Source organism: Tursiops truncatus, chromosome 1, assembly GCF_011762595.2.
Source record: "Tursiops truncatus isolate mTurTru1 chromosome 1, mTurTru1.mat.Y, whole genome shotgun sequence".
Lineage (NCBI taxonomy): Eukaryota > Metazoa > Chordata > Mammalia > Artiodactyla > Delphinidae > Tursiops > Tursiops truncatus.
This window is the reverse complement of record NC_047034.1, coordinates 49,118,829-49,135,528: the sequence shown is the minus strand read 5'-3', so window position 1 is coordinate 49,135,528 and position 16,700 is coordinate 49,118,829. Positions and strand designations below refer to the sequence as shown.

Here is a 16,700-nt window from a genome sequence, read left to right as displayed (position 1 = left end):
TCATCAAGTAAAAAGAAACTGATATATACTGAATATTCAAAAATGGGCCAAACGTACTGTTTTAGGCATTTAGTATATATTGTTCAGATTTAATCTTCTTAACAAACTTACGAGAATAGATATTCTCCCCATTGACCAACAAAGAAACTGAGACTTAGAAAAATTTAATAATTTGCCCTAGTAAAGCTAGGATTTGAAATCTGGTCTGTAGTATTTAACTCCAAAGCAAAGGCTTAAACCTTGTTATTTTTAAATTATTAAATGTGCTATGTGCTATAGAGAATACAAAGATAAATAATAAATGGTTATTTAAGTATATAAGATGTATATAATTAAATTTCAAATGAGTAGTGCTAACAGTAAATTTTATAGTTATTTGGAAAATTGAGAAATTGGTAGCCAAATTGAAATGTTTGGCACAGAATAGGCTCAAAATGAAACATATTGATTCAATAAATTTATGAACAGATGAGAATCTGGTTCTTAAGTAATAAGTAGAAATAGAATTGGTCAAAAGAAAGAGCAAGGCCATTTTAGGTACAGGGGACAACATAAGCAAAATTAGTTTGTTAAAAGGATAATAAAATTTATCAGGAAATAAGAATTTAGGGGCACTATAAGTTTGGGAAACTTAATTGGAGATCAGATTGTGAAGAACTTGAATTGTGAGGCCGAAACGTTTGAATGTTATAATTATTGGCGATCTATAGGATAGTAGTGATACTGAACGTTTGTATGGGCATATGAGCAATTGAATGTAGTAATTAAGAGTATGGGCTTTGGAGCAAAACTGTCTGAGTTAAAATCCTGGCTCTGCTTTATCCTAGCTTGGTAAACCTGAGCAAATTACTTAACCTCTCTGCTGTAGTTTTCTCATCAATCAAATGGAGATAATAGTTTTTAACTCACAGAGCCATTGTGAAGATTAGATGAATTGTTATATGTAAAAATACAATCCTTAGCACATAGTAAGCATTCTATAAATACTAATTGTTGTCATTTATATGACATTTCAATTTTCACATTGCTTTCATATATACTCTTTCTTATAATTTTCATAGTAACGCTGTGAGCTAGGCATTACTATATCCAATTCAGTGATGGACAAAACAAAGCCAAAGAAGTTGTGTCATGCCAGAAATCCCCAGCTGACAGAACTGATCTGATGGTTCTAAATTATTTCACCATGGACTAATATGCTGAAAGTCAAATTTTAGGAAAATTTTTCTGGTGGAATTTTGCAGAGTGAAATGAAGAAGAGAAAGAACCTCTAAGCAAGTTTATCAGGCTCTTGAGATAACCTAGGTTTATGTTTTATTTATTAAAAATTCTTATGCCAGGGTTATATCCTTGAGAATTAAGAGAAAGACAATTAATGGAGACATTATAAATTTTCTAACTAACCAATTAGTTGATATTCTTTCAGCTGTATTTAAACTTGAAACAGATAGAAGTATTTGGCCCTTGATAAGAATCTATCGCGGTGGCTTTCTTCTGATTGAATTCCTTTTTCTACTGGGCATCAACACGTATGGTTGGAGACAGGCTGGAGTAAATCATGTGCTCATCTTTGAACTTAATCCGAGAAGCAATTTGTCTCATCAGCATCTCTTTGAGGTAATCAAAGCAAGACATAAAATCCCATGGATATAGTTTACATTAGCCATATAGCTGGTTTAGTGGGTACTAAAATCTATTTTCTATTTGAAGAGGATTGTTGATGTAATAATTAAACATTTTTCTTACCTCTGTTTTATTAAAGATTTTTTAAGTAATGGTAGAGATAAAAATAATTTTCTTTCTTTTTGTCTTTCCCATCCTTTATCAGATTGCTGGATTCCTCGGGATATTGTGGTGCCTGAGCCTTCTGGCATGCTTCTTTGCTCCAGTTAGTGTCATCCCCACATATGTGTACCCACTTGTCCTTTATGGGTTTATGGTTTTCTTTCTCATCAACCCCACCAAAACTTTCTATTATAAATCCCGGTTTTGGCTGCTTAAACTGCTGGTAAGTCCAGAAATTTGTGTATCATTTTTAGAGTGGTATATTGATCATTGGCTTCCTCCAGAATGAAAACAAAACTCCTGTATTGCACAACTTCAGAAGGCATGTTCACATTGTAGTCTAAATGAGTGGTACCCCAGCTCCAGGGGCAAAGAATGCAGTATGGCGGGTACACCTGATGTTGTGCAGTAACAGTGGCCCTAGGAAAAGCACTCATGCATTTTTTCCTCCAAAATGGAATATGAAGTATCGAGATATTGAAATGACTTTGCAAATTAATAATTCATAATTAATTACTTTAAAGATTAATCAACTGTGATAACATGTAGAATTTTCCCTTTTTTTAAGTGGTAAAACTATTACTTTCCTGTTAAATTGCTATAAGTAGTCAATCAAACATTTTTATTTTATGAAATATTGGTTCTCTAAAAGCAGTAGGAATATCTTGTCAGATCACCAAGTTTAATTTGAGAAATTGACTTTATAAATTCCATTTCTTCTTCCACTTTACCTATTTCTTAATGATCTCAAAATCAAGCAGTCTCAGCATTAGGATATAGAATTTCCTGCAAAAATGGTAGCTATGTTTTTTGGGATATTGTAGATTGCTCTGGAAAGGAACTTCTGCTTACTTCCAAATTTAACCAGCTCTATTTTGAAAATCAATTGGGAATGCTTTCGTATAATTATTTCTTAGATTACAAATTACAACTAACAGTAGAGTGATGGTTAGTAATTAAATTGACCAATCTCCACAGACTTCCAGAATTCTCATAATTATCGTCTCACTTTTTTTTCACCTTATAAAGTATATTGCCTTGAAAACTATAGTTTTAATTTCTTTTTCTTTTGTATGCCCCTTAGGTTTAGGATAATTTTTGTTGTTGTTCTTAGCAATATGCTCTCTTTAGCATTAACTAAATTTTTGCAATCTGAAGAAATAAAATATGACCTTCCAATTAAAAAAACATAGTAAGCAGTCAACAAATAAAAGCAGCCTATGTTCCAATGTAGGCAGGTATTTATAGCAATCTGAAAAAGAAAATGGCCCAAATCTTGATTTTTTCCCCCCAAAGTTAATTGTTCATTTATTTGTATTTCTTCTTTCTTCCACTAGGATTTTTATCAAAAACTGAGAATCTCCCTCTTTTCCACCAACTTCATTCAATATAAATAAATAAATAAGCAAGCAAACAAGGAAGCAAATCCTTCCCTTAAAGTATAGCACCACTAGGCCTAATTTTGAGTTTGAATTCTGAGTGTGGAACTTAGATGTTCAAGCATGTTTTAATAAGTCATAAGTTATACCATCACCTTTAATGTGTTTTGTCATCATCTAGAAAACATGCTTTTTAGATTTTTTTTTAATTTAAGACAAAAGAAAAAATTGAGCCATTTTTTTCTCTTGAAATTTATACTAAAAATAAATCATTTCCAGTTAGTACAACAATATTAGATTACCTTTCTTATTTTGAGATTGTCATTTTATTTCTAGATTTTGTGGAGTTTCTAAACTGTTATTTGCATAAAAAATGTTAATATTCTTCTGGTTACAAGGAAATAACTACAAGATTATAAACACCTATTTTTCCTTCCTAAATTATTGTGAAATCTCTATAAAGTTATTTTCAAATGAGATTTGAAAGACTTAGAAAACTCAGTTGTTAAGATGATTGCATCATTACAATAACAAAATAATACAGTTGTGTACATTATGTGCTAAGTGAACATTTCCCCATTGCATCCTTCTTTGTTTAAATAGGAAGCGGGTATGATTCATGAATGACCAGTTATTCTTATTAGCAGAACGATTCCCCATTGAGTAGACATTTATCTGTGCATCTGTTGTGTGTTAATAAATGAGGACTGTTGATGGAATGGGTTGGCAGGGGTGTAATAAGAAATAAGAGAATAGTAAAATATACTCTCAGAAGCAGTGAAATACGGAAGCAAGCATTGTGATTTGGTATGTTTGTAATAATTGTAAATACTAAAAATGTTATTTATAGAATATTTTACTATTAATTGACCTATTGACTTATTTTAATTCAAATCTCACTGAGAAAATTTACCCTTAGAGTTATTTCTAGTGATTTAACAAGAACGTTTCTACCCTAGTTATGTTTTTCTGATACAGCTTTTCTTAAAGCTTCATCCTAAAGTAAACTACATTTCCCTTTTTCTTTTTTTCCTTAATTTTTGGTGGAAAAAGAACATATGTCACTTGGCCATAGTGGTAGGCACTGGGCACCACTTATATTCATATTTAAATTTGAATCTATGGAATTGATATGTTACTCCTCTCCCCAAAAGAAGCTAAAAAAATTTTTTTAAGAAATTGATTTGTTTTGATATTAGTATTATATGTCAGATTAATACAGTTTATTTACATTCATTAGGTCATATATCCTCTCTCCAGATCTGTATTTGTCCTACTTGGAAATCCAGTTAGGAAGCATAAACAATGCCTCAGATTTTCTAAACAAAAGTATCAAGTTATTCTTATAGAAGGCTGCATAAAGTTTTTAAATTATAGTCTTTTGCTATATTATTTTGGAATTGGTTTTTCCAGTATTTTCTTTAGTTGTATAATAAAAGTTTTACACGTGTCTATTATAAGAATAGATTAGAGAAATGTTCTCATTTAATAATGTACTATTCTGGACATTTTATATGTATCAACTTATTTAATCCTTTTAATAAACCATGAGGTTGGAGCTACTATTAATCCACAGTTTATAAATGAGGAAACCTAGGTTCAGGGAAGTTAAATAAGGTCACAAAGCCAGGATGTAATGGAGATGGGATATGAACCCAGGCATTCTGGCTCCATAATCTGTGTTCTTAAACACTACCATTTAACAGTTAGACCTGGTGGTCACTTTATCTACATGTTTAACTTTGATTAGTGGATCACCTAACAGGAATCTTAAAATCAGATTTGGAAAGAATGTGATTATCCACAAGTAGAAATTAAGACTTCATCTCCTTAACTGTTTATCTCCTTAACTTCATCATCTTAACTTAGAAGATAACATACATTCTTTGTAATAACTTGTTAGTGGTCTTTTTGTGTATGTGGGTAAAACATCAGATATCCAGGTTGTCTGTAGCTTTCTTAATACAGTTACTCAGTGAATTGTTATCATTTTAATTTAAATCACAACAAAGTAGAAGTTGAAAGACCTTAGCCAGAATAAGAAAGGAAGGAGAATTCTCACTCAAAAAGGGGAATTCAGGGCTTCCCTGGTGGCGCAGTGGTTGAGAATCTGCCTGCCAATGCAGGGAACACGGGTTCGAGCCCTGGTCTGGGAAGATCCCGCATGCCGCGGAGCAACTGGGCCCGTGAGCCACAGCTACTGAGCCTGCACGTCTGGAGCTTGTGCTCCACAACAAGAGAGGCTGCGACAGTGAGAGGCCCGCGTACCGCGATGAAGAGTGGCCCCCGCTCCCCGCAACTAGAGAAAGCCCACGCACAGACACGAAGACCCAACACAGCCAAAAATAATAAATAAATAATTTTTTTTAAAAAAGGAGGCATTCAGATAAATCTAAGATGAATTTGACTATGTGTTAATGTCAGGGAGTTAAGTATGATCTGTTTATTTTCATTTCCACTCACCCTACCTCTGACCAAACTACTTGTTCCTTTCTTTGTATTTCCAGGGTATTTTGTATGCCTATCTGTAATAGCAGTTACCACATGGTGCTGTCATTATTTCTTTAGGTATTTATTATTTGACCAAAGGGATTGTGGGTCTTTAAGGGTACAGGCCATGTTTTATTTATTTAGTACCTCCACAATGCCTGACATATAGTAAATACTTAATAATCTTTGTTAAATGTATGAATGACTATAATTATGTTCTTACCTTCATTAGTTGTCTTATACCAATATTTACCACTCCCTTCTTTCTTTCTTTTTTCATCTTCTCTCTTCTGTAAATTTTCCCTTCCTTCCAATTTTTATTTTATGTCACTCTTTTCCTTTTCTAGTGCATCCCTCTATCTCTTTGTTTCTTATTTAATACAGTGTCCTCCCCTTCTGCTCTTACAGAGGTTTTCTGTAATAGCCAGGTTTTGAGGCTGGGTGTGGCAGGTTGTGACAGTAATGGTAGTCTGTCTAACATCAGTGAGAAATGAAAAGTTTGCCCTAGGCTACCAGTTTCACAAAAGTCCATGACTAGACTGAGTAAGACTTCCTGATCCTTTGTTGTTATATCCTAAATTATTCTCTTGTTTCTGTCTCTTTGAATCTTTTAAATCCATTCTGTACCTAGAGTTTCTTAAAATATTATATAAACTGGTACCAGAACCTCTTTGTGCATAAATGATTAACATCTCAATCCCTAATACCTCCTACCCCACCCTACCCTGAAAAAAAAAATAAAGTTTGCTGTATCTGGAGCTTATGGTTGCAAATGGTAACATCTCATCTGGCTTACTGAACAGCTTTCTGAAAGAGTAAGCGAGTGATCAGAGATTGAACCGTGGACACAAAATATATCAGCTCCAGAAAGTAATGTCTTAAAGCCTGTGTTGTGTCCTGTAGACCCCTGGTCTAAATTCCAAAGCTCCAAGACAATACCTGTCATAGATAGTTGACACCCAGGATTGATTTGTAATATAGTCATTTATTATTTCCCTGAAATAATCAAAGGAATTATTTAGAGAAAGAATAGAAAGAACCAGCCAAGTCTGAGAGAAGAGAGCCATAGTCTCCCAGGCTGGATATGTCCATTAAATGAATATACCTAGATGGCAGGAGAGCTATAGCTTTAGACTCATTTTCTCAAAACTGTTGCTTAGCCAGAATTCCTTGTTTTAGGAGTCCATTTTCACCTGTGTAAGATAGAAAGGGTCTAACAGGGTGAGGAGGAAAGCTGCCTTCATCCCATCTTCACTTCACTCAAGGCCTTTCAAGGCAGTCTGTACAATTTGAGCTTATTTCTGATGATTAGTATCTAATTCTTTCTCTCTCTACAATGCCAGAATTTTCCTTTGCAGTAGTAAACAGGCTTCCACAGAATAGAGTCAGGAGGAGTTATTGTTATAGGTCTTCTGTAAAATGGGGATATGGATAACACCTAGCTCAGAATTGTTATAGTTAATGGATTATAAGAAATGCATTATGAGAAAAATACACAGAGTGGATTAGTGCTCAAGACATGTAACCTGAATTTATTTATCATTGTTTTTGTAACAGTAGGATGTGGGCTGATTTTTGTGGCATAATTTGAAGACAAATACAATTATCACCATGGCATTAGTGAAATGAAGTGACTTTGGTTAGAGAATAATACATACTTCAGACGAGGCGCTATCCTCCCCTTCCTGTCCTGTGTAGGCAAAGAAGAGCTTTGTATTCAGTTAGCTAAGATGGGAGAATATTCCAGAAATTATCATAGCACATGGGTCTCCAGCAAAATTTAATTTAGACTAACGCTAAATGTCCTCTCGGTGCATTTGTGCCATTCTCTGTGCTTTCCACTTCAGCTCTTCCCACCTCTCTGCTTTCTGTTTTCTGACTGTAGCTATTCCTGCCTTCCCCCTGCCCCACCCTTTTAATTCCTTTCTTAGTTGTCCATTCAACTCATTCCCTTCATTACTAATTCTCAACCTAGCCACTGTTTCCAGTTCCCTGTGTTTGTGATTGGTTCATTGGTTTCCATTTTATCAACTAAAGTAATCATGCTGCAGGGTCAGACATGAATTAGAGAAATTTAATATGAACTTTCTTGTTTCTGTGTTTTCTGATTTTTTTTCTTTCTCCCAGTTTCGAGTATTTACAGCCCCCTTCCATAAGGTAGGCTTTGCTGATTTCTGGCTGGCCGATCAGCTGAACAGCCTGTCAGTGATACTGATGGACCTGGAATATATGATCTGCTTCTACAGTTTTGAGCTCAAATGGGATGAAAGTGGGGGCCTGTTGCCAAATGATTCAGAAGGTAGGGTATGAATGTGCATCCACACTACTGAACTGCCAGTGTAAACCAAGAAATACTGGGAATGATAACTGAGAAATTTAAGATCATCCAATAATATTACAAATTTAATTAAATGTACTTGGCACTCCTTTAGCAATCTCTTTATCTAATATAATTTGGCTCTTAAATTATATATTATAATTTTAGCTATTCATTTGCCAGGAGATTTACAACTTACACTTAAAGAATTCTAAAACTAAAAAACTTCTAATACATTGGTAATTAAATCACAGATGCTTTAGTGTCAACAATTGCTATCACAGTATTGCTTTACTATGATCAAAAATACTGATAATTTAGAAATTAGATCAAGTGCTTTGAGAAAGTCATAGATGTTTTTTAATTCTTCTTGGGGACCTTATTTTTCTTTTGGCTCTTTTTATCACTCTTTGTTTATGCCAGGTGTTCAAGTTACTAAGGAATTTTGCCTTAATGACAAAGACCAACTTTAGACAGATTATGTAACATCTGACTAACAAAAGTTAATGAAGCCAGTGCCAACACATTTTCATTGATGCCAGCAGATCACAATTCTATTGTATGTTGAACCACTCTGATACATTTCCAGAATTTGAAGAAAATTGATTTACAAACTCTATTCTTCTCATTTTAAAAGTATAAACTCTGCTGTTTGTTTTCTTTGTTCGTTTTATTTAAAGAACAAGAGTGTGAACAACCTATAGTGGATATATTGTAGTGGTTTGGAGTTCGTGAAATTGACTGGAGTCACCAGTGATATATATAGGTTTTCCAGATGTTTCAGAGCTAATTTTTTTCTCCTTGATTAGTGTACTCATCTCCTAATTGTCTTATAGTTTTACCACACTCCAAAGAAGGTGATTCCAGAATAGATAGTCAGAAATCTGAGCCAGCAGATTTTTCTAAGTTCCCACTGTGTATTTTACCTTCTCTTCTCAGCTTATCAACCACTAAAAAGTTTAAGAATATAATAGTTGCAAAGAAAAAAGTGATTCTGAAACCCAGGTTCCTTGCTTTTATGGACTTCCTAGTGGTTACAATATATGACTCTAAATGATGTGAACAAGTTATTTTTTTTTAATTGTAGTCTTTTCTTCTTTGAAATCTTCACAGAACCAGAAATTTGCCACAATTACTCATATGGTGTGCGGGCTATTGTTCAGTGCATTCCTGCTTGGCTTCGCTTTATCCAGTGCCTGCGCCGATACCGAGACACAAAAAGGGCCTTTCCTCATTTAGTTAATGCTGGGAAATACTCCACGACTTTCTTCACGGTGACGTTTGCAGCCCTTTACAGCACTCACAAAGGTATTCATTGATTGTGAAAAGATTTTTCAAAATCTGGATTTTCACCACTTGAATCTGTTTCTTACTCTGGTTCCCTTTCCATTTGTCATGCTTCTTTTTTTTCCATTGATGCTCCAGTCCCGTCAGGTATACTACTTTGTTCTTGAACACAATTTTAGTCTCATTTCAGTATTTACTAACAAGTACCGTTAAAAAGAATCAAAGTCATCTGGAAGAGAAAGGATTTTGATAACGTTTGAAGTCCTGAATTTGTTTAATGGGTTCAATCCAAGACACCTTGGGTTTGCATTTGGTTTTTTAGACTTCTTGTTCATTAATGAGGTTAGGAAATGCTACGTGAAGAAGATTCCCTCTGGCAATCATGTATATTTTTAATCGCTTTCCTTCACCAAGTAGTAAGGATTGTTTCCAGCCTATTTAACTGCAAATTGAGTTCTCTGATCTCTCTAGTTTCTTATCTCCATGGCAACCAGTTATTACTTGAGACTGTTCTTCTGTTGGGAGGAGAAAAAGGCTTTTAGGTTCTGAGCCACATACAGGCACTCCTTTTGAATTTTTAACCTTCTCCTAAGAGCTGTCAATCAAAGATCTCACTTCCTTTTACTAAAATGCCTTCCTTCTTTGTCTATTTAAATCAGTATCAGCCTACACCTTAGAGGCTGCACTCTCATCTGTGAGTGGTAAAAGAAATGTTACCAATTGAAATTATTACAATTATTTTTAGATACTTTGATAAAAAGTTCTTTTTCTGTGATTTTTTTTTTTTAATTGAGATGCTGTATTTAGGAGCCTTAGCTAGTGCTCCAGAACTGCTGCTGTGTGTCTGATGGTCTTGAAAGATTAGGCTGGTTGTTTTTTGTAAAGCTTGTGATTTGGTCCAGCAGAACACTTTGCAGTAATATTGATAATGCAGCCAATAACTTTACCACTGTGGAGGCACTCTTGTTAAATGATATAATTTAACTAAGTACCTCAGTGAAAGAAATACATCCTGAAGCTCCCTTAATTTTTTTTTTTTTTAACTCCTCTCTCATGTGCACCTACTGTTTGGCTAGCTCCTCAGACTCTCCATTGTACATGCTTACCCACTGGTCGGCCTGGGATACTGGTAGATTTTGTACTCAGATTTTGCATTTTACCCTTTCTGCAGGTCTCTCCCTTCAAGGATTACCCCTTTAAATTTCTAGCTGTTCCATCAACCCTGACTCTGTCCTGGAGGCAGTAAGACTGATTTTTCTGTGACTGGAGTAGAAAGAGGGTATTGGGAGCACCCTCAGGCAAAAAGCCACAAACTCACAATTCTTACTCTTTATGCCAACATCTTTTCAAAGTAAGCTCAGGCTTTTTGCCTGCTTTTGGTGGCTTTCCAGTGCCTTCTAATAGTTTTTTTTTTTTCCTTGAAGTATAATTGACTTAACAATATTATATTAGTTTCAGGTGTACAACATAGTGACTCAGTATTTCTATATAATACAAAGTGATCATGATAAGTCTAGTTACTGTCTGTCACCATAAGAAGTTATCACAATATTATTGACTGTAATTACTATGCTGTACATTAGATCCCCATGACTTATTTATTTTATAACTAGAATTTTATACCTCTTAATCTCCCTCACCTATTTCACTCATCCCCTAACCTGCCTCCCTTCTGGCAACCACCAGTTTGTTCTCTGTATGTATGTCTGCTTTTGTTTTGTTATGTTTGTTCTTTTTTTGGTTTGTTTTTTAGATTCCACTTATAAGTGAAATCATATACTATTTGTCTTTCTCTGTCTGACTTATTTCACTTAGCATAATACCCTCTAGGTCCATTCATGTTGTGGCAAATGGCAAGATTTCATTCTTTTTTATGGCTGAGTAATATTCCATTGTGTGTGTGTGTGTCTCTGTGTGTGTGTGTGTATACCCCCCACATCTTTATCCATTCATCTATCAATGGACACTTAGATTGCTTTCATACCTTGGCTGTTATAAATAATACTGCAGTAAACACAGTGGTGCATATGTCTTTTCAAATTAGTGCTTTTATTTTCTCCAGAAAAATTCCCAGAAGTGGAATTCCTGGATTGTGTGGTAGTCCTATTTTTAATTTTTTGAGGAATCTCCATACTGTTTTCCATAGTGGCTGCACCAATTTAAATTCCCACCTACAGTGCACAAGGGATCCCTTTTCTCCACACCCTCTCCAACACTTGTTTTTCGTTGTCTTTTTGATAATAGTCATTCTGACAGGTGTGAGGTGATATATCATTGTGGTTTTGATTTGCATTTCCATGATGATTAATGATGTTGAGCATCTTTTCATGTGCCTGATGTCCATCTGAATGTCTTCTTTGGAAAAATTTCTGTTCAGGTCCTCTGCCCATTTTTTAATCAGGTTGGGTTTTTCTGCATGTTGAGATGTATGAGTTACTTGTATATTTTGGATATTAACCCCTTACCTCATATATCCTTTGCAAATATCTTGTCCCATTCAATAGGCAGCACTTTCGTTTTGTTGATAGCTTCCTTCCCTGTGCAAATGCTTTTTAGTTTGATTAGGTCCTGTTTATTTTTGCATTTGTCTCCCTTTCTAAGGAGACATATCCAAAAAAATATTGCTAAGACTGATGTCAAGAGCATACCGCCTATGTTTTCTTTTAGGAGTTTTAATGTTTTGGGTTTTACATTTAAGTCTTTAATTCATTTGGGGTGTATTTTTGTATATGATGTGAAAAGGTAGTACAGTTTGATTCTTTTGCCTATAGCTGTCCAGTTTTCCCAGCACAATTTATTGAAGAGGCTTTCTTTTCCCCATTGTATATTCTTGCCTCCTTTGTCATAGTTTAATTGATCATAAGTATTGGGTTGGCCAAAAAGTTTGTTCGGGTTTTTCATAAGCTGTTATGGAAAACCCGAACGAACTTTTTGGCCAACCCAATACGTGGGTTTATTTCTGGGCTCTCTGTTCTACTAATCATGTGTCTGTTTTTGTGCCAGTACCATATTGTTTTGATTATTGTAGCTTTATAGTATAGTTTGAAATCAGGGCACGTGTTACCTCCAGCTTTGCTCTTTCTCAAGATTGTTTTGGCTGTTTGGGGGGGGTCTTTTGTGTTTCCATACAAATTTGGGTTTTTTGTTTTTCTAGCTTTGCAGAAAATGCCATTGGTATTTTGATAGGGATTGCATCGAATCTGTAGATTGCCTTGGGTAGTATGGTCATTTTAACAATATTAATTCTTCCTATCCATGAAAACTCCCCAAATTTAAACTCTTGGTGAAGAATGCTATTTTTCAGTCCAGGCATGCATCATGATTCAGAAGGTTGTTAATAGAGAATTTCTAAGTCAGGCAGTTAATTTGATACATGCTACCCTATGGCTTAATAACCCTTTACTTTTCTCCCATCCTGGGTAAAATTGAGTACTGGTTTTTCTTTTCTTTTTTTTTTTTTTGGTTGAATATTTTAGGATATAACATGTCTTTAACTATACTGATACCATTCAGTAAGAAGCTGAAAATCTGAATTCCTCGAATCTGCAAACACTCCAAATCTGAACACCTAAAGCTAGAAGCAGTGGTTTGGATAGTATTGTCCTTAGATTTTTTTTTGTTGTTCATGTACCCATTCAAATAATCTTTTAAACTATTGATATATTGCTTTATTATCTTTATTTTATTATTTTAAATTATATTACTTCTCAGACATTTTTAAGTTTATGTCTGAAATTTTTTGTCTTAAATTTAAATAATTACAAAAAAATCTTTTCCAGTAAATTTTAAATATTCACATTTTTTTTAAAAGCTGCTAAGTGTTTCTACTAAGTGTACCCAGGTAATCTAAATATAGAGGCATTATACCATGATTTAATTTTTTTTAATGAAGCAATTCTACAATAGTCAGAAATTTTACATCTCTGTCCCATTGAACTTTATTTTAGTATAATATACTTTTGTTTTAATGACTTTTGTCTGATACATAGCATGTAAATTGAAATTAAATTATTAATTTCCTATTAGTAGGAAAATTAGTTACTAGGAAGATAAATTCCTATTATTAGGAAAAATACTTGTTAGAATAATTTTTTTCTTTCTGTGTTGTAATTATCATTACTCTGATTTTATCTATAGTTGTCAACATAACATTACAAATTTTAATAATTATTACACAAATATTTCTTTTTTAAAAAATATTTATTTATTTATTTTTGGCTGTGTTGGGTCTTCATTGCTGCACACAGGCTTTCTCTAGTTGCGGCAAGTGGGGGCTACTCTTCGTTGCGGTGTGCGGGCTTCTCATTGCAGTGGCTTCTCTTATTGCAGAGCACAGGCTCTAGGTGCACGGGCTCAGTAGTTGCTGCTCGTGGACTCTAGAGCACAGGCTCAGTAGTTGTGGCACTCGGGCTTAGTTGCTCCGCAGCATGTGGGATCTTCCTGGACCAGGGCTCAAACCTGTGTCCCCTGCATTGGCAGGCAGATTCTTAACCACTCTGCCACCAGGGAAGTCCCAATGTTTCTTAATGAGGTAAATTTATATTACTTATTACTCTTCCATTTTTCAGTTTTTATATAAGTAAATCCTGAGAAACTTTGTTAGCATTGCTATATACGTAAGAATGGAAATTTTGTTGTTGCATTGTCCCTCAGTTTTTTGGACAAATTCTGAATTATATGCCCCCCAAAATTGCATAGTAAACTATTATTAATAATTATTTTTTGTGATCTATCAAGTTTTCTTTGTTGAAAGCAAAGAGTTGAAAATAAACTGAGTAAAGAATTGAACATAAACTGAATGAAAAATGATTTGTTAACTAGTCACTAGAGTCATTCACTTTCTCTTTTTCTGGAGAGTATACCAAAACGCTTGAGTAGGACCAATCATATATTTAGTTTTAAAGGCTCCTTGTTTAGTTCAACATACTCAAGAAACAATTAGGAAAATTAAAATATTGTTAATTTTAATACACTTTTCAATGCAGTGTTTTTGATGAAATGCTTTAACACATTTTTTAAATGTATTTTTGAAAACAAATTTTGGAGCTGCAGATTACACTCATCCAATTTATAGAGAATATCTGCTATATACCCTAATTAGAAAACCAGTCAGCCAAATCAGAAGAAGTTCTGACTTTACATACCTTAATTTAAAATACTTTACTGTTAGGGGATATCTGTATGTGTATGGCTGATTCATTTTGTTGTGCAGTGGAGGCTAACACAACGTTGTAAAGCAACCATACTCCAATAAAAATTAAAAAAAAATAATAATAAATAAAATAAAATACTTTACCATTAAAAATGCTAACCATCATCTGAGACTTCAATGAGCCTTCTCATGCTTTTGCATTAGAAACATCAAAGATCACTGATCATCATAACAATTATTATAATAATGAAAAAGTTTGTGAAATATTGCAAGAATTAACAAAATTTGACAGAAATATGAAGTAAGCAAAAGGAAAAATAGTGCCTGTAGACTTGCTCAACACAATTTGTAAAAAACACTGTCTGCAAAGCGCAATAAATCGATACACGACAACAACAGTTTTGAAAGCGTAGTAAATCGATACACGACAACAACAGAGTTTTGACTGAAATTAATATACTTATGTATACCCCTGTGTAAACACCTCATTTTTTAGTTTTAATTCTGAATTAGGTAGGGAGGTGAGTGGGTAAGTAGGTGCATAGATTAAGAATTATTGAGAATATTCTATGTATCAGGCTGTGCCAGGCAGTAAAAAAAGAGCAACAAACAAGACACGATTCTTGCCCTTAAGAATTTATGATCTAGTAGGGGAAATAGGTAAAAAGGCATTCATTGGTTGCACAACAATGTGAATATAATTAAAACTTCTGAACTGTACACTGAGAAATGGTTAAGGTGGTAGATTTTATGCTGTGCTTTTTAGCACAATTTAAAAAAGAGAGACGTTAAAATAGAGGGTAAAGAGATGGCAGGGTTACCAGAACAGCCTACATACAGCTTAAGTTCCTAACCCAGCCTCTAGGCCTCAGGAAGGGAAGCGTAGAGAAGACTTCCCAGAGGTTATGGTTAAGCTGTATCTTATTGTCTATATTAAGTTAGGGAGGATTCCACTTATCCCATTATGTGTCAGATCACAAGTCCGTGTAACTTATGAGTGATAGAAGTGTTACAAGTGTTACTGTTTCCCAGTTTTGTTCATCTTTATCCGTAGGGCGTTCCCCCACCCCAACCCCAGATAAAACCCTACCTTTAAAGCAGAGATCATAGTATCTGTTCTGTTTATGTCACAGATTTGTTGTAAGGATCAAATAAGGTAGCGCACATGAAATCAAGAAATTCTGACTTGCTGTACAAGTGGAATTTATCTTTAAATGAAATATAATTCTCTTTACTGTCTAGAGCTAGTATATGTGTGTCTTCCTTTATGGAAAGTCTTTTCACAAGAAACACTTATGATCACCTTGAGTGTGTGTGTGTGTGTGGATAAGGGTGTTGTACTGGGTAAGTATCAATTAGGAATGTGTTTGGTTTTTTATTCAAGTAACACAGCTGTTTACTGACTGAACTTGATTCATGTGCCCACAGTCAAACTTTTAAAAACACAAGCATTTTTTAGAGGGACCATTGGTTGTAGTTTAATGATATACCTAAAATTAAAAAAAAACACTTTTTATAGTTGCTACATATTAAATATTTATATCACTAAATTTTTTTACCAAAAAGACAAAGGAACCCATGACAGAAAATTTGACATTGAATGGTGATCAAAAGCAGAATTTGATTTCTATTGTTTCCTTGGACAATATTCCAAGAGAAATGTATCAGAAAACATAGACTAGAAATGATCATTAAGTTAAAAAGAATAGATTCTGCATGGTTAATGAGGTTGATCTTTTTCAATTGAATGTGTATGTGCTATTGCAAAGGATAAATTTTCTCGGTGGGGGGAGAAGTGTAGAAAATGGTGAGGTAACTTTGTTCAGACTCAGGAATCTGAGTCTTTTCAGAGAACTAGCCTACAAGAGTTACCATAGTAACAGCATTATTGGAGGCATTTTCAAGATTGTTTCAAAGGTTATGTCTTATGCCACATGATTTGTAAAAATGGAGACGCAAGGGTTAACGCTATACTTAGAATCACTTTTTAAAAGGTGAGGGAGGGGGGTTAGGCCCATTATTGGGAGAATAAGTATGATAATACTGCAACTAGCCCTTGTAGTAAGAAGGAAACACTTTAAACATTTCAGTATATTTTATTTTCTATCTTTGATTTTAGAAACAAAGGATTTAGCTCTCAGCCAATCTTATTTTAAGAATTCGCATTTCGTTACAAGCCTAAATTAGAAGCCAATTCCTACAAGTTTTTTATTGGAATTGCGAGTGGAGGAGACAGGAAAGTACTTTAAATGGTTTTTGTGTGTCCTTGAGGTTTCTTGGCCTTGGCAAG

At 34.2% G+C, this 16,700-nt stretch overlaps 1 protein-coding gene across 1 annotated transcript in view; it reads left to right on the top strand.

Annotated features, from left to right (window-relative positions):
* Positions 1–16,700, top strand: part of XPR1 (xenotropic and polytropic retrovirus receptor 1) — a 202,638-nt gene that overhangs the window by 147,752 nt on the left and 38,186 nt on the right. The window contains exons 8-11 of the mRNA XM_019918601.2: positions 1,427–1,617; positions 1,829–2,008; positions 7,782–7,953; positions 9,085–9,279. Coding sequence (XP_019774160.1) covers positions 1,427–1,617; positions 1,829–2,008; positions 7,782–7,953; positions 9,085–9,279 — 738 coding nt within the window. The remainder of the gene's footprint in view (positions 1–1,426; positions 1,618–1,828; positions 2,009–7,781; positions 7,954–9,084; positions 9,280–16,700) is intronic.